We start from the raw sequence: 15,606 nt of genomic DNA, 5'->3' as shown, positions 1-15,606 counted from the left end.
AAATACGGCAGAGCCCAAAACCCCCAAACCCACGGCCACACCACTTGCGTTTCCTCGTACTACGGCTACGCACACTGCCGCCGCCGCCTCCAACTCCGGCGCCGGGGAGAGGAGGGGGAGAGGGAGCGCGGGGATGAGCGGCATCGTCGACGAGGACTGGGAGGACGTGACCTTCCTCGACGAGCTCTTTCGCGCCACGGACGACGCCATCGCCTCCCGCAACCCTAACCCCACTCCCACTCCCGCTCCCACGCCCGTCCCCATCTCATACCTCCCGCCCGCCACCCCCATCTCGCACCTCCCGCCCGCTACCCCCATCTCGCACCTCCCCGCCGCTTCCGCCTCCTCCTCCACCTCCACCTCCACCTCAGTTTCGTATCTCGCCGCTGCTTCCGCCCCGGTCTCGTACCTCCCCGCCGCGTCGTACCCCTCTCCGGCGCTCCGCTTCTCCCCTCCGCGGGAGCTCACCCAGCGCCCGCCGCTCCCCCGGCCGTCCGACGCGTCCAGCGATGGGGAGGCAATGGCTATGGTCGGACGCGGGTTCTCCCCTCCGCGCGAGCTCTCGCAGCGCCCGGCGCCCGAGAAGACCGACCTCACCACCGCCGCTTCGTCGGGTCCCGCGGGCGGCCGCGTGAGCGCGAAGGAGGAGAGGGAAACGAGGGAGCTCGAGAGGCTCAAGGTGATTCCTCTCGCTGTATTTGGAGCGGTTCACTTGGCTTAGATGCATTTGTGTTCTATTCCTGACGCTTTTGATCTTAACCACTGCAGAGGGAGCTGAGCCGTGTCTCCAAGCAAGTTAATGACTTGGTGCGTACCCTGTCGTTTCGTCACTAGTTGTATTCTACATTCCTGTAATTTTTTTGATCTGTGCATTTGCTCAACCTTGACTTGATTGAAGTTACATTGAGATAAGAACTGATCTAATAAACTGGGGCTTTGATCAATCTCATTTTATCACTTGATCAGTCTTGTTTTAGGGCCTGTTTGGATGGGCTAAAGTTGATTGCTAAACTTTAGCACCTATTAGCACTCATACCCCTGCTAAAGTTTTTGAGTCTTGGCTAAAGTTTGGCCCACCCCATTAGCACTCCTGTTGGGCTAGTGCTAAAATTTAGCACCTTTAGGCATTAGCACTTGGATCCAATCACCCCCTTAGTTAAGTTGTATGATCAGCATGAGGTGATTCCTTGCAATCTTATATGCAGAAAAATGAATGCACTGAGCTGAGGAAGGACAGAACAAAGAAAGATATTCAAATCAAGGCTAAAGAAGTGGAGATTGAAAATCTGAAAAAAGCAAATGTGTAAGTACTGCAGTACTGCTGGTTTAGCTACACATTATTTCAGTCACCATGTGTTCACGGTGAGGTAACAAGTCATGTATATTATCTTATCTGGAGAATTTGAAAATGACTGGTGAAATATTATTTGATTTACATGCATTGTTTTCTGTATTAGTTCCTAGACTGTTGGAACTTCACACCTTTCTCTTTCTTTTTAATCAGCAGCTTTGCCAACAAAGATGTTTGCGGTGCGGGGATGGATATTGATCAGTCCTTTCATGCCCCTGCAAATGGGGCTTTGCATGCTGGTGGTTCTTCTTGGGCATCCACCAGGCGAACAGACAAGACGAATGGCAAAGATAACGATGCCAATTCCTTGCAAGTTGATCTGTATTTGAAGCATGGGGATCAAACTGATTTACCTGAGGCCATGGAACTGAGGCGACGCACCATGATCGATAATGGTAAGATTTTGAGCTATTTTGTGTCTGATACTTTTTTTTTTTCTCATCCTCCCTCTTTGAATCTTATTGGTGATTCAACTTGATGAACAGGAATAAGTACATCTGGGGTATTGTCACTGGAGGTAAGACCCTTAGTTTTTCATCCTATTGTGTCATATTGTACCGGAAATATCTGTAAAGATATCTTCTGTTTGGTAGGAAAATACCCATTTTGAACCAAGAAGCATTATGTGCAAGGAAATTAAGGCGATAGGAGTCCAGACAGATAGTACATCTGACAGTGGACATCTTGAGTGCAAAAAAATATCGGCTGAGCGTATCTCTAGCAATCTACGTGCAATCTGGGGCATGCCAACTAACACTTTATCAAGGAGGAATCTGATATCAAAGATCATTGTTTCTTGTTCAGAAGAAATTTTGTCACTTCTCAAATCTACCAGATTGACAGACAACTGTCAAACTTCTTCTGAAGCAAGCTCCTCCATGAATGAAGCTATTTCCCAAGTATATGACATGTTCACTAAGGTGAGTGTTATGTAAAAAAAGCACCTTCCCTGTTGCAGTTTGCACTGATATGGGGAAATGTGAATTTCTCACCTAACTTGAATCTTAAATACCAAACCCCCACCGCCCCCCCCCCCCCAAAAAAAAAAAACCTTTCTATACCGGGGCTGGTATAAAACTTGTTTTCAGCCACAATATGTCGTAAATTGGCTAAGCATTTCAATATATGATGATTGCCACATGTCTTCTGAATTTGAAGTCTGCAGGATGTAAATTTTTTTCAATTTGTCCTTCAATTTTATAATCAAGTCATTTAAGTTGACTAATATTGTCACTTTATCAGCAGATGAATAATGAGAAGATAACAATACAGACTTTCCTTGAAGCGTTGCTAAATCTCTGTGCTTTTGATAATGTAAGATCCAAGACTCCAAGTTTCTTCTCCTTTTTCTCATAGCAATATTTCTGTGTTGCCCAATGTTTTCTAGTCGTCCGACTAATCGGGATTAGTCGGGCTTATCGCTCCCTTGCTACCGATAAGGGCTAGCGACTAGGTCTGAGCGACTAGAATCTAGTCGTCCGGTTAGTCGCCGACTAACCGTGATTAGTTGTCCGATTAGGCTTGAAAACGATCAGATTTGAGAGTCTGATCATGGTCCTCGCAAGTGGGTGGTGGGCTACTGGGCTGGCAGTTAGGCCTATTAGGTTTTGGGTATATCTCTAACAGCTGCATGTGCTGCCAAGCCACCTCACCCCAAAACGCCTGCCAGAATACACGCGCGGACACGCCTGCCTGCTCGCCCACTAAAATATAGGCTGCTGCCTGCCCGCCCAAAGGCGCGCCCGCTGGCGCATCCAGCCACCCAGGAGCACGCCGCCGCCAAGGAAACGCCCATGAGCTCCATGGCTCCCCGCTGCCCAAGAGCTCCATGCCTCCCCGCTGCCCAGGAGCCCCCGCCAAAATTTGTGGTGTTAATGCTTGCTATATACTATGTACTATATAGTATACATATCATATCGGTCCTGGATGTACTGGACGACTATACAGACGACTAGGCTCGACTAAGCTCGACTAATCAGCCTAATCGACGACTAATCTCGACTAATCACCTTATCGGTGCCATGGCAGTACTTAGGTATGATCTTGTACTAATTAATTTAAGACTACATGACAGAATTGGTTTGTTCACATGTGTTTTTTTTAACTAATAATATAAACTAGAAGTGATCCTAACGTGGTAGTAAGTTTTTCGATGTTAACCTTGGTGATTGCGCAGAAGGAAAATGATGGTTTTCTGATGTGAATACTGATGGACAGCAATTTATTTCTACTACCATTTTAAACATGTACCTTATTGTGAAGAGTGATGACCCTAGCCAGCATAGATCAGTAGGAACTAACAAGGAAGGAACAAATCTATTTTGATTTATTTGTGAATAATAAAAGAGTCAGCAGTTAATTTATTTAGACTTGGGAAAATGCTAGTAGTAATAGCAAACTGATTCCGCCATCAGTTTTGAAACATCAATAGTAGCTTCATTCATTTCTGTATGTACGGCTTTTGTCTGACTCCATCATGGCATCCATCAACCCTTCATATGTACTATTACTAGAGAGTTGGAACAATAATGATGAAAGAATACACTCAATTTGCCCTGTACACCGCTGTAATGGTTTAGCTATATAAATTGAATTATCTTTCACCTTTCCAATGGATTGTGGATTCTGAACTGATGTTGTCAAAAAAAAAATTTATCACACAAGTGCTTTTTTGTATATGCTATTCATTTTCACCTCCTCTGTTTTTCAGGCTGCTATAGTCAGTAGAACTTTGAGGATATTGCTCAGTATATTGCAACACTTGCTGAATTATGGAACCAAGTCTAGTGAAAGGTATACACATTAATGGAATATTTTTCCTGTTGACAGAATAGCTGCATTTCACAATTGAAGTAAATATGGTGCTTAAGTTTAGGACTGAAACCGTAATCAATAGTCCATATCAGACGAGGAAGCAAAGCGAACTGTTTTGTTCCTGTAAACTAAAATTTAAGTTTTTTCTCAAATTCGATTTGAACTTGGATATTCTACTCGAGTCTGAGCTGTGTAGTGCTTCAAGTGATATGTGTTAGTCTGCTACTATGCTTTGTCGATCTGTAAACCATGCTTTTCGCTCTTCTACAGCCTTTCAATGTTTTTAGGGATTGAAATGGTGACGTGGTTTCTAAATGAAATGAACTGGTTAAGGAGTTTTTTTTTCCTATATTCAGAATGTTGCTACTCAAGCGTTGCTTGCATAATTGTGTAATACTTTTTTGTTGTTTACAATTGTAGGTTCCCATGCTTATGAACTTTAATTTGATTTTTCTCAGTGTACCCTCAGGACCAATGTTTCTGTTGAACCATATGCTAACATGCACATGGAGGACAATCACAAAGACAGTTCTGCTTTGCTGAGCCCTCTGGATGCAGAAAATCTATTGAGACAGCATAATATGTCTCTTCCTTTTGCTTTCTGGAGTTCAGTCTTCACTGTAATGCTTCAAATTGTGGTCAAGTACTCAGAAGAAACAATTCGAACTGATGCATTATCCGTAATGATTCTCATTTTAAGAACAACAGATCCCAAAGAGGAACGCCACAGGTAAACAAGCATCTGAGTAGTATTTCCTTTCTTTAGTTGGTCATAAGGTTGGATGCTAATGATATAACATTGCTATTTTCAGATTCGGATTTACTTCTGTAATGACAAGATTGCATCTGCTATTGCAGAAAGAAAACGGATTGCTTGTAAAGAAGCATTCTGTGCGTCTACTTTTCTTGCTTTTGAATTGTAAGTTATTGTGCTCCTATGTTTAATTTCTTCACACTAGCTTCATAATAGAAGATGCTAGCTTGCAAAAACTGTTCTTGCAAGGTGAATGGCACAATGTATTGCATTCTGTGGACTAGTTACTTGGCCCTCCCTCCTTCCCTTTTTAATTTGATGTTTTTATCCTTTGATGATGTTCAAGAAGCGAGAATGTGAGACATATCTTTTATAATTATAACATTATCAAAGTATTTTAAATGACACCACTAATGCAGGTTTTGCCTAGCCAATTTATATAGTTTTAGACATTGATGGACAAACGTTAGAGAAAGCTCTATGGCATGTACTTTAGGACCTCTAATAGAAGAGAACAGATGTAACATATTTCCATCCCTGGTCTTTAGCCATGCCTGGGAAACTTAAATGCTCCAAACATTCCCACAGTTGAATTAGTTGTGAACCAAAAGTTCATCTTCGCTTTGGGGACTCCCCATCCCACATAAGCATAACAGAAATTGGTTCTGGTATCTCTATTTTAAGCTCTTATTTTTAATGTCTAGATGGAAAAGGCATGATTTATTGTTGGTGTTTCAAGTGTAAACTATATTTACCAAGGCGTTTCTGTCCCATACCATTCTATGAAATGCTTATGTAGCAGTTTCATTCAGTTGTGGTGGAATCAGTTTAATGGAGGTTTCTGGTTAAACAATTTGTTTTCTACTTCGAATATATCTTAAATATATTAGGCTTGTTGAACTGTGCATGCCTTTTAACCTTGCAATGGCAACCTAATTCCTGTTTCTGGTAGGTCCAGTGATGTTGAAATTGCTGTGTAGTGGAGGCAAAGATGGCTCTGAACAGATGGAATCAGAAGGATGTAAAAATGATAGGTTGAAGTTGCTGTGTAGTGGAGGCAAAGATGGTTCTGAACAGATGGAGTCAGAAGGGCGTGAAAATGATAGATCACAAGTCATAAGCTCAGTTCTAGTGGATTTGTCTGAGTGTTTGTCTTGTGAGGCAACTTGTTCTCTGGTATGCTACTTCTTAACTCAAGTTTTTCAGGCTGCAAATCTGCATTTAGAAATATTTAGCTAGATTCTATTCTGTGATATTGAAACCCTTTAAGACTAAACCAGTGATTGTTTTTCACCTGCCATTAATAAAGAAGCATTGCATAGTGCTCCGAAGGGTCTATTTATAGATGATTCAGATTCAGCATAGGTTCATAACTTGTGCCATTTCACTTTACTTCCATAGCCAAACAACTAAGATTGTATTTTTCAGGAAATTGAGCTTTGCCGGCTTGTTATCGTTCTGTTAGCGTATATAGCTTCCAGCGGCAAATTGGGATATGAAATGCTCATAGGTCCAGTGAGTGCCCGTGGTGCCAGTTTCTTGGAGCTGATAATGCAAGTCCTTGCATCGCAAATGCAATATGAAACACAGGAGTTGCTGAAAGAAAGGTACTCTCAAACTTTTCCGTCCCAATCTTGTGCATTCCTAGCTTGCTGGATCATACTTTGAATGTGGAAGTAGCATGTAGCATGTGGATATAGCAATGAGTGAATGCTAACAATGTCTAAGCTCAGTGCAATCTGCCCCTTCCTGTTGGCAACTCTGTCTTGCAATCTTAGTCGCTTTTAGTTGCCCATAAAGAACCTGCACGCTGTTTGTTACAGTACTAATGTGAAAAAGAAAGAAGTTGCACGGTCACTTGAGCTGTCGATCAAATACAAATAACCATCGAATGGTTTCTGCAGGTGTCTGCTGATGAGAGAGGCTCTTATCCTTCTGAATCGGCTGGCATCACATGCAAACTTTTCAAAACCAACTTTGGAGGTGCTGACGAGCAGTAAGCTTTGTGCAACCTTGACAATCGATGTCGCAAACCGGTTACCCCAGACCCGGATGGGAAATGATCTTGCTGAGTTGGCCCAGAAGTTCAGGTCGCGAGTGTATGCTTTCCTGGAGGAGAAACCCTTGGCAATTGATGGTCCCAATCCAGGAGCAGCGAAATTCATCAGTTGACTGCTCCATCCCCAGGTAGCTGGGAGATAGTAACACGGAAAGCAAGGTGTTTGGGGTTTATTGCTAGCTGGTCGAGAAGTTTAGTTTATTTTTTTTTGTTACTAACCCTAGGATCTATTTCCGGGTTGGGTTGAGTTGGATTGGCTTGGCTGGGGCGAGTAGATAGCTTTTGGCTGGTGGTGTACAGACCTCGCCATTTTGGGGTTGAGAATGTAATAGTACTACGGCACGGCAAATGCCCAGTTCTGGACATCATACGGCATTGGCCACTGCAGTGTTAACGAAATTTTCCACGTTTCTCTCCGCCTGGATGGTGTTTGAACTTAAGCAATTGAGGTATGTGCGTTGAGTTGAGCCTTGACAGCATCCATCGCAGTGACATCTCATAAGTTACGCATTTGTTGTGGAGATTCTCGCTTGGCCAAAAAGGTCCACCAACAAGCCATTCGTTTGCTTGGGATGCACACGCGGTTTCAGTTCACTCTGCAGCCGCAGGCGTGCATTTTGTCTAATTTTTTTCTTCCAAACATCTTATATTTAAAAACCGGAGGGACTAAAACAAATTCAAGGACAGCGGTGCCGTTAGAAATATTAGTCAGTTGAGGTAGAGCCGCGTACACAATTTTCTCTCATCTTTCCTATTTTCTTTTCGGTATTGTTCGAGAAAAATAAATAGCAATGCCGCGCTACAACAATCCTGAGCTAAACATGTCAAGACTCGTTCCCAGGCTGGGCATCGGAATCAGGCTGCTTCTTGTAGCCGCTGCCACCGCCGTCGTTCTGCTCGTTCATGTCTGGAATAGAATCACTGGTTGCCCCCAGCTTTTCCTGCAGATATCAGACCAACATCTGTTGCAGAAAATATACCTATGTGAAAGAATCACAATCACTAGAGCAATATATATACCTTGAGGGAAGCATTCTGTGAAAGTAACTGTTCGTACTCCTTTCTAATCCGTTCAAGCTCAGCTCTAAGAGAGGAGTTTTCCGACCTTAAAGCTTCAGCACGTTGCCCAAGCTCCTCGCACTCAGCCTGGAATTCGGTCACGGAAGCATTGGACAAAGTTCTCTTGAAACTTAGAAGATAATACTTAGGTAGCAGGATGTCAGCATGTCCACGTTGCACAATACCTGCTTGCGCAGCCGGGACCTGCGTGCTGATTCTCGGTTAGACTGCTTTCGTTTCTGCTTCTTGAGTTCCCTTTCATCCTGAAAATTGCCATTGTGCGATCACAGTTTGCAGTCGTGAACTTTTCCTATATTAATCTACACACAATAGCACTAACCAAATAAAGCAGCACGAAGCATGGCACCCTTGTTGGTTCCTTATGTTTACCAATTACCACACACAAAGCACAATTGGGCATTTCAAAAGATGGTATCTTGCGGATCCCCATGACCCATCCGCCAAATACAAATTTAAAAGTCAGTGTGGAGAGCCTATGGCTTGCTGCAGACTTAATTTCTCTTATTGTAAGTTTAAAGGATGGTGTTCCAAACAAACCCAGAATTTTTTTAGCTGAACATGGAAAATGGAAACAATAGGGCATCAAATAGTTTGGCTCTGGAGTTGCTATTACAAATTTATTTCTAGAACAGCACTAGCAACAAAGTGAATGTATAAATAAAAAACAGTACTTGGTTCTGCAAAGCAAGAAATACTATACCAACATTGACGAGACATGCCAATCCTCAAACATCAAGATTTTAGTATAAATATAATTCATATAGATATGCAAATACATGCCGAAGGACAGTACCCATTGATCTCCTCGTGCTGAACCAGAAGTTGCTTTGCCCTGCGTTGCAGGGACAGTTGCAGAACCAGGAGCAGCCCAGTAGTCCATTCCAATATTCAAGTTAGCTGTGGAGCCAGGAACTCCAACCATCGCACCCGGTTGTATTGGAACCATCGGCATGGTTTGATTTAGCATTCCCTGTGATACTGAATAAGATATGCCGTTCTGAGAACTACCTGCATATTGACAGAATACACCTACCATCTTTTGAAAATAGATATGTAATTCTATTAGTCTTTATCATGAAAAAGAAACAAGTCCTCAGATGCTTACCATCTTCCTTTCCATCATTGTCCTTTGATTGTGAATCCTGCGACAGCAAAATTACTCAGAAGTCTGAAAGAAATGTTATGACAAGAAAGAATAAGAACCACCGATCAATCTCACATTTTGGGAATTGGCGTCACTTCCTTCACTCTCACTCTCACTTCCACTCTCACTGCAGGTAAAAAGTTTGGTTATTATATTTTGTGTGAACTGTAGAAATTTGTGACTTATAAATGACTAACAAATAAAAACCTGTGGGAGGTAATCCCATTGGCAGACGGAGCAGACATTCTGCCAGGCTCATTTTTTCCTGTAATTATTACCAGAAGCCTAGTTTTAATTTCCATGCTCCAAGTGACCTTGATATTCAATTATTGACCTTGGACAAGACTCACCGTTCATTTCTGGAGCACTTGGCGCAGCTCCCTAAAAGATATATTTCAGGATTACATGAAGCAGTGATGAGCAAAAGGGGACAGGCACAGTTGGTTACTTACAGGAGTTTCAGCATGTCCATTTGTTGGCATAGAATAATGACTAAATGGATGCATACCCTGCCAATTAGTTACTCATTAGCACAAAATACGTCATCAAAACAGGATAAAAGGGTGCGCGTACAAAGCTAACATGTAGATGAGATTTTGTTAGGCTAAAAGTGCATACAGGTGGTGTAGAGGGATGGGCATATACTGTTCCAGGTGGATACACCACATAAGGTGATGGTGGCGTTCCGTAAGGTGGCACCATGTGCTGCAATTAAGGAACATTGATTCAGATACTAAAATCGCATGCCCTTGCATTATAAACATATAAATACAGATTAACAATAACAATAGAGATTGACGGAGAAAAGAGATGTTGGGTCTGGGGGGAAACACAAAGTTACAGATGTAGACGCCACCTGAGCTCCCCACATGTATGGATGAGCCTGTGGATTTGCAGCGACGGTAGGGGGGAAGAATCCATGTGGTGGAATTGCTGAGTAAGCCTACCAAGATTTTTAACAATAAGGAGATAAAATAAAGGAAAATTATTTGTAAGAATAAGAGGTACATAAAAGGAAAAGATTAGTCTTCCTTAATTAGTAAGAGAACATTATGTATGGAAAACCTGAAAGCTAGGCCATTCAGGGTAAACTGAAGCTGGTGCCCCGGATGTAGTGGCTGAAGGTTGATCCTGAGGACAGGTAAGAAACACACAAGAAAGGGTAAACAAGCATATTATGTGTTTAGTCACAGTAGAAACAGGACAGTTGTGTTTTGACCTAGATGCGTATTTCGTTCCGCCAGTGAAAGGAACTGCCTATGCAAATAGAACAGAATATGCAGAACATATTGCGGTTGTCTTCAGCTACATAATCTGAGAAAAATAGAATGTTTACTTCTACCCGTTAGTCCATTGAAGCACCAATTATTATTTGGCATGTTTCCCTAATTTGGCTGCAGCACAATCACAACTATTCTAGAAAATCATCAGAGCCGGTATGTTTCCTAAGGTTATTGCACTAGGGGGAAAAATCCCTTTAAGCAAATAGAGAACAAAACTAAACAGAGGGAATGTCATTTCAAAAGGTAAAGGTATGCTATCACTATTCGAGTACTTGTTCTGATGCCTTCGGAGCCTTGGAGGGTGTGCTAGGGTCATTGCTTCCCATGACCAAGAATGCCTCTGGCCAATCAGCTTCCCCAATCACTCAACAGCAACCGGAATACCAATAACTCACGGGATGAATATATGCAAGAATTCCCTGTTAAAACCAAAAGAAACAAGCATTGAGAGGCGAGATACAAAAATATCTATTAAAACAATATATATGACACGAAGGAAGACATAGAGGAAAGCTGAAGGTCTCAAATTTTCCGAGTACAAATTTCTCGTTCGTGTCCAATTATACGGTAAGCAAGATACACAAAGGGAGCCAAAGAAGTTCGCACTAAATTCCGAGCATTCCACACGCATTTTACTCATCAGATACCTATCGAACATTCTGCTCAAAAAAAGAAAAAAAGAAACCAATCGAACATGAAGCACAAACTATTTCTTGTCGAGCCCATGTTCCCTGGTGGAGTTGGAAACACAATTACTTTTACGGTGTTTCCCTTACCCACTTAACTCCACGACAGGAAAAAAAACGATAAATAGCAGAAAACCGTGATAGCAAGTTCACAATGGCTAGCTATTGTCGTAACAAAACCACGTAGACATTACTCTCTCTTTTTTGAAAAAATACGACTCTTCTCACCAGTCCCAGGCCCGCCCGCGCGCAGCAGCTCGCCGGAGCGCACAGCACAGCAGCCGCAACCAAGGACCGCACACCTCCCGTCTCGCAGCCTCCCGCGGCTCTCGTAGCAGATGTCACCCGCAAATGCAGCGGCCGCGGGGGAGCCTCGAGGCGGCGCCGAGTGAGCGGGCGGGCTCCGGCGGGGCGGTGGGTTTGGAAGGCGGGGAGGAGGAGGAGCCCCACGACGACGATGAGAGGAGGAAGAAGAGGAGATGGCGCGGCGCCGTGGACCCGGTTCTCGGTGGACCGTAGGCCGGAGGAGGCGCGGGCGTATGGGCCGCCTCCAACCGGGCGAGCGTGGGGCCCACGAATGTGGATGATGATTGGGGGCATGGGCCTCCGTGGATATATCGTGAGCCAGAAGCTGCGCGCGCGATTGGTAGGTGGATGGATGGATAGGCCTGGCTGGCCATATCTTCTAGAACTCCTTGCTTTTTTTTTTACTCGAAAATACCCCTATATATAAGCCAAATGAACCTCGGTTCAGGAACTTGTTATTCATGCAAGTATCTCAGATGATATCCTCTCCATCAAATAATTACAAGCAAATTCTATAAATTATTGTTTTTGGTAGGTATGCCATCGTTTCCTGTATTAGAAAATTATTACAAACAGCAGCTGACTGGGAATGAAAAAGAAAACATGGATACAACTGCAGATTTACGTGCACACATGCACCCATTTTTTTAAGATGACGTGTGGACTTTGTGGTTGGCGACCTGGCATGGCGTACTCTGCGTTCATCAGGTTGTCAGAGTAGCTTTCACATGTACTGATACATGGTAATAGTGTGATGTGGCTGGGGTTATGTTGTGATGGTAAATCATGCAAAAGATTCAAGGATAAATGGGGAAACGAAGGGACACATTCACAGACTTCATCAGTCTCTGTCAGTTGCTGCATACTCTGTACATGAAATGCAAGGAACCAATGGCTCCATTAGCAAGCAAGCACATCACCCATTCCAAATTTAACCAATTAGCAAGCAAGCACACTACCCATTAAATTTCCAGCAGCAGCTTGTTTACCTCTGTCATTGTTCGATACGATAATGTACAAACTACGAGTGGTACAAGGGATCTAGTGATCACCATGAGATGAGCCATCCCAAACACAATGAACGTTACATATCCACTCACACCCACTGCAGTTGCCCTTGGTGTTCCAAGCTGTGGCGGACGTCGCCATCAACGGCGATAATCTGCTTTCTCAGCGCTAGACTGGCTGGTTTCGTGTTGTATTTCGGTTGGAACCTTCCAACTGGGCTTGCATTGTTGTTGATCGAGCTTTCCGGGATAACCTCATCCAAGAACTCATCAGCCACGTCTCCGTCTTCATCAATTCTCAGCTTCCTTGTATACCACCGAAAGCCCTGGTTGAATAAATGCAGGACACAGCATGTCATAATGCCTGTTTCTTCAAAGTTCAAATGCAAGAAGTAAAATATAAGACAACTGACAACACTGAAGGGATTCAGCGTACACACTAAAAACACAAATGTCCATGAAAAGGGGGCACTTGTTTGGTTAGATCATTTTAGCTACATGCAATCTATGCACATAATAAACTAGAAACAAAGGAACCATTCCATACAGTAATATGACTCGGAAAAAAAAAAGACTACTATGATGATCACTTGCTTAAAAAAGAGTAGATGTGACACAAAATTTGTTAGGTGAACAGATATTTGGATGCTCGTCAACATAAATAACAATGTGCTACAGCCACTCCTTTAACTTAAGATATCCCCTTCTCTTGAAAGCACATCAGTACCACCAAAAATGTTCACTCAGTTTGTAACATATACAGAAAGAGGAACTAGTATAATTAAAGTCTGATGTCGAATATCAATTTTGATAGTTTGATGTCCGACAACAGGAACCACAAGGTCTACTGAATGACAAATGCATGTGTTGTAGGTAAAGATGGCAATTCCAATTTGCTAGCTTTATGTCCTACAAGAATAGAACTGTGTTTTGCAATTGCAAAAGGCTGACAATTGAGAAATACTGATTTATGTAACATTACTTTTTCAAAACATATTAAGGAAATCCATTGTGAAGTTTGTACAAGGGGATAGCTCTATAATTTAAAAAATGCCACCAAGAACTGTTTACAGAACAATTGGCAGAAGACACAATGTGTCATAACCAAAGGGTCTGGTTCCACCAAACACCTCTCGTTTTCGCAACCAAAGTTGGAATTCACAAATAACTCATGTCCGGAAAAATGGAATTCACAATTGTAAAAAGCTTTGAAGCATTGGTTAATGCAAATTTAAAAATCATAGTGTCAAAGCCCACACAAAGCCAATCATCTCAAACCATCCTTCTTGTAAACACATTACAAGTTAATAAAACTATACCTTAGCCGATAAATCATTGATAGCAACAAATGTACGATAAACCTGTTACATGAAAAAGTAATGTAGATAACCATAACTGACCTAACCAAATCAAAAGAAATAATTCAGGGAAAGAAGAACCAAACCAAGACATACTGACCTAACCAAATTAATGACTAAATGAACCCATCAGAGCATAACTGCACCTCAACTATAAACATGCATAGTAGCAAAAGAAAGTAACATCAAATACCCAAAAATAAAGCAGCTAAACTCATTGTATATTTATACTTTAACAAGATATGGACATTGCTAGGTAGTATCTGTTTAGAGATAGCTGGAGTATGACCAAGGGGCAATCAGATGAAACAAGGGAAATTACTGAGAGTACATACATCGAGATATACTCTGTCAATCAAATGAATTTCTAGGACAAAGGCATAACCCCTTAGGCCCTCATATGTTCTGAACTACTGGTATTTAACATACATATAGTTTAAGCAAGCAATATGACCTATATACCTTCTCATCCAACCCACATATAGCAGTATGTGTTACCTTACAGTGACAGAAGCATGGCCTCAAACTGCTGCATCAACTTTCAACTTTGAATGCAAGGGATAACACTGACTGAAGATCGTAAGATCTAACAAAAGTGATCTACATTGGTCATTGCTTGCATTAGATTCCCTCCCTCTTATCCCATTGTCCACAAATGCTATGTACAAGGTTCACAAATGAAACTTTGCACCTTGAATGCACTGGCCATTAAAACAAAGTGTAGTCTTCCTTGCCATACAAGAGACTGTTGTAAAAATGCACCAATATGCTAAACTAATTTTCTAGGAAATAAAATGGTTCTGCATAACTACAACGTAACAAGAAAGAAACATTCTTTGATTTCGGCTCCTAGTCAAGTAATTTAGGTCCAGAACCCAAACTCACAAAATGCAAGAACATCCAAGGGGGAAAAAAATCATCCGATGCTAATAGCGCTACCCGCACCTGTCAAAATCTACATTTGCACTGAATTAGCCAGAATAGGATAGCACACAACAGTCAAAAACCTAACTTTCCCAGCCAATCAATCCATAGCACAAAACTAGTTGACTACAGACTACTTGGCATAACCCAAGACTAGACTAGATATCCAGTTTACCACAGCACCGTCTTGAAGACCCGAGATCAACAATTTCGCGACTGCTCCAACTCCCATCGCAATTCAGGGAGGCATCCCAGCAAGGCCAAACATTTGAGCAATCAGACACTAGCAGAAGCATCTACGAAAAGCTCTTTCCACGAACCAGATCCCGCTGACTCCAGAGCACAACTACAACTGACGCCATCATCGCACATGGGAAAGCAATCTCGAGGGCTACCTGCACGCCGCCGTCCCCCTGGGGGCAGGGCACCAGCACGGGCCCGGGGCCCTGCCGCTCTACGGGGACGGGAACCTGGACGCTGAACCCCCGCCTCGCGCCGTGGGCCGCCGCTGCCGCCGCAGCCGCAGCCGCCCTGTCCTGCGGAAATTCCACGGCGGCGGCAGCGTTGGAGGATGAGGAGTCGGGGTGGTCGGCATCGTCACGGGAGATGCCGAAGAAGCCGGAGATCCGGCGGAACAAGCCCATCGGCGGCGAGGCAGCGGTCTCCTGGAGGCAGGGCACGCGATTGATCCGACGGCGGTGAGGGTGAGAAACTGAGAATGTCAATGGCCCGCCGACGCGACGAGATAGGGGCGTGTGGTTTCGTATTGTAGTTTTGGGTTTTACTGCGTGGTGGGAAAAGAAGAGAAGCGAAACTATGATAAGTACTATTTTATTTTAT

At 43.1% G+C, this 15,606-nt stretch overlaps 3 protein-coding genes across 11 annotated transcripts; 1 reads left to right on the top strand and 2 right to left on the bottom strand.

Annotated features, from left to right (window-relative positions):
- Positions 1-47: 47 nt before the first annotated feature.
- LOC112878937 lies at positions 48-7,398 on the top strand. Of its 5 annotated transcripts, none has more exons than XM_025943210.1 (13): positions 48-679; positions 769-807; positions 1,206-1,303; positions 1,508-1,746; positions 1,837-1,868; positions 1,945-2,271; positions 2,594-2,665; positions 4,062-4,144; positions 4,635-4,895; positions 4,978-5,084; positions 5,872-6,095; positions 6,348-6,526; positions 6,824-7,398. In XM_025943210.1, the coding sequence occupies exons 1-13, from the start codon at positions 134-136 to the stop codon at positions 7,089-7,091; spliced, it is 2,475 nt and encodes an 824-aa protein (XP_025798995.1). In that variant the 5' UTR covers positions 48-133; the 3' UTR covers positions 7,092-7,398. The 5 variants fall into 5 exon arrangements, with proteins under 5 accessions (XP_025798995.1, XP_025798998.1, XP_025798994.1 ...); XM_025943213.1 differs by having other exon boundaries at positions 1,505-1,746; positions 1,993-2,271; XM_025943209.1 differs by having other exon boundaries at positions 1,505-1,746; positions 2,597-2,665.
- Positions 7,399-7,645: 247 nt separating this feature from the next.
- LOC112878938 (transcription factor HBP-1a-like) lies at positions 7,646-11,721 on the bottom strand. Of its 4 annotated transcripts, none has more exons than XM_025943216.1 (14): positions 11,400-11,721; positions 10,758-10,904; positions 10,268-10,333; positions 10,059-10,145; positions 9,821-9,907; positions 9,655-9,711; positions 9,553-9,583; positions 9,410-9,467; positions 9,278-9,329; positions 9,164-9,200; positions 8,852-9,036; positions 8,223-8,300; positions 7,999-8,124; positions 7,646-7,919 (listed from the first exon to the last, which is right to left on the bottom strand). In XM_025943216.1, exons 2-14 carry the CDS (start codon positions 10,809-10,811, stop codon positions 7,803-7,805), a joined length of 1,035 nt encoding a protein of 344 aa, XP_025799001.1. In that variant the 5' UTR covers positions 10,812-10,904; positions 11,400-11,721; the 3' UTR covers positions 7,646-7,802. The 4 variants fall into 4 exon arrangements, with proteins under 4 accessions (XP_025799001.1, XP_025798999.1, XP_025799000.1 ...); XM_025943214.1 differs by having other exon boundaries at positions 8,852-9,087; positions 11,400-11,720; XM_025943215.1 differs by having other exon boundaries at positions 8,852-9,066; positions 11,400-11,720.
- Positions 11,722-12,377: 656 nt separating this feature from the next.
- On the bottom strand, positions 12,378-15,571 carry LOC112878738. 2 transcript variants are annotated; one of them, XM_025942948.1, is made up of 3 exons: positions 15,162-15,571; positions 13,804-13,845; positions 12,378-12,810 (listed from the first exon to the last, which is right to left on the bottom strand). In XM_025942948.1, the coding sequence occupies exons 1-3, from the start codon at positions 15,408-15,410 to the stop codon at positions 12,574-12,576; spliced, it is 528 nt and encodes a 175-aa protein (XP_025798733.1). In that variant the 5' UTR covers positions 15,411-15,571; the 3' UTR covers positions 12,378-12,573. The 2 variants fall into 2 exon arrangements, with proteins under 2 accessions (XP_025798733.1, XP_025798734.1); XM_025942949.1 differs by lacking the exon at positions 13,804-13,845 and having other exon boundaries at positions 15,162-15,564.
- Positions 15,572-15,606: the final 35 nt, after the last annotated feature.

The sequence above is a fragment of the Panicum hallii genome, chromosome 1, assembly GCF_002211085.1.
Source record: "Panicum hallii strain FIL2 chromosome 1, PHallii_v3.1, whole genome shotgun sequence".
Taxonomy (NCBI): Eukaryota; Viridiplantae; Streptophyta; class Magnoliopsida; order Poales; family Poaceae; genus Panicum; species Panicum hallii.
The sequence above is the reverse complement of the archived record's forward strand: the minus strand, read 5'-3'. Positions and strand labels throughout refer to the sequence as shown.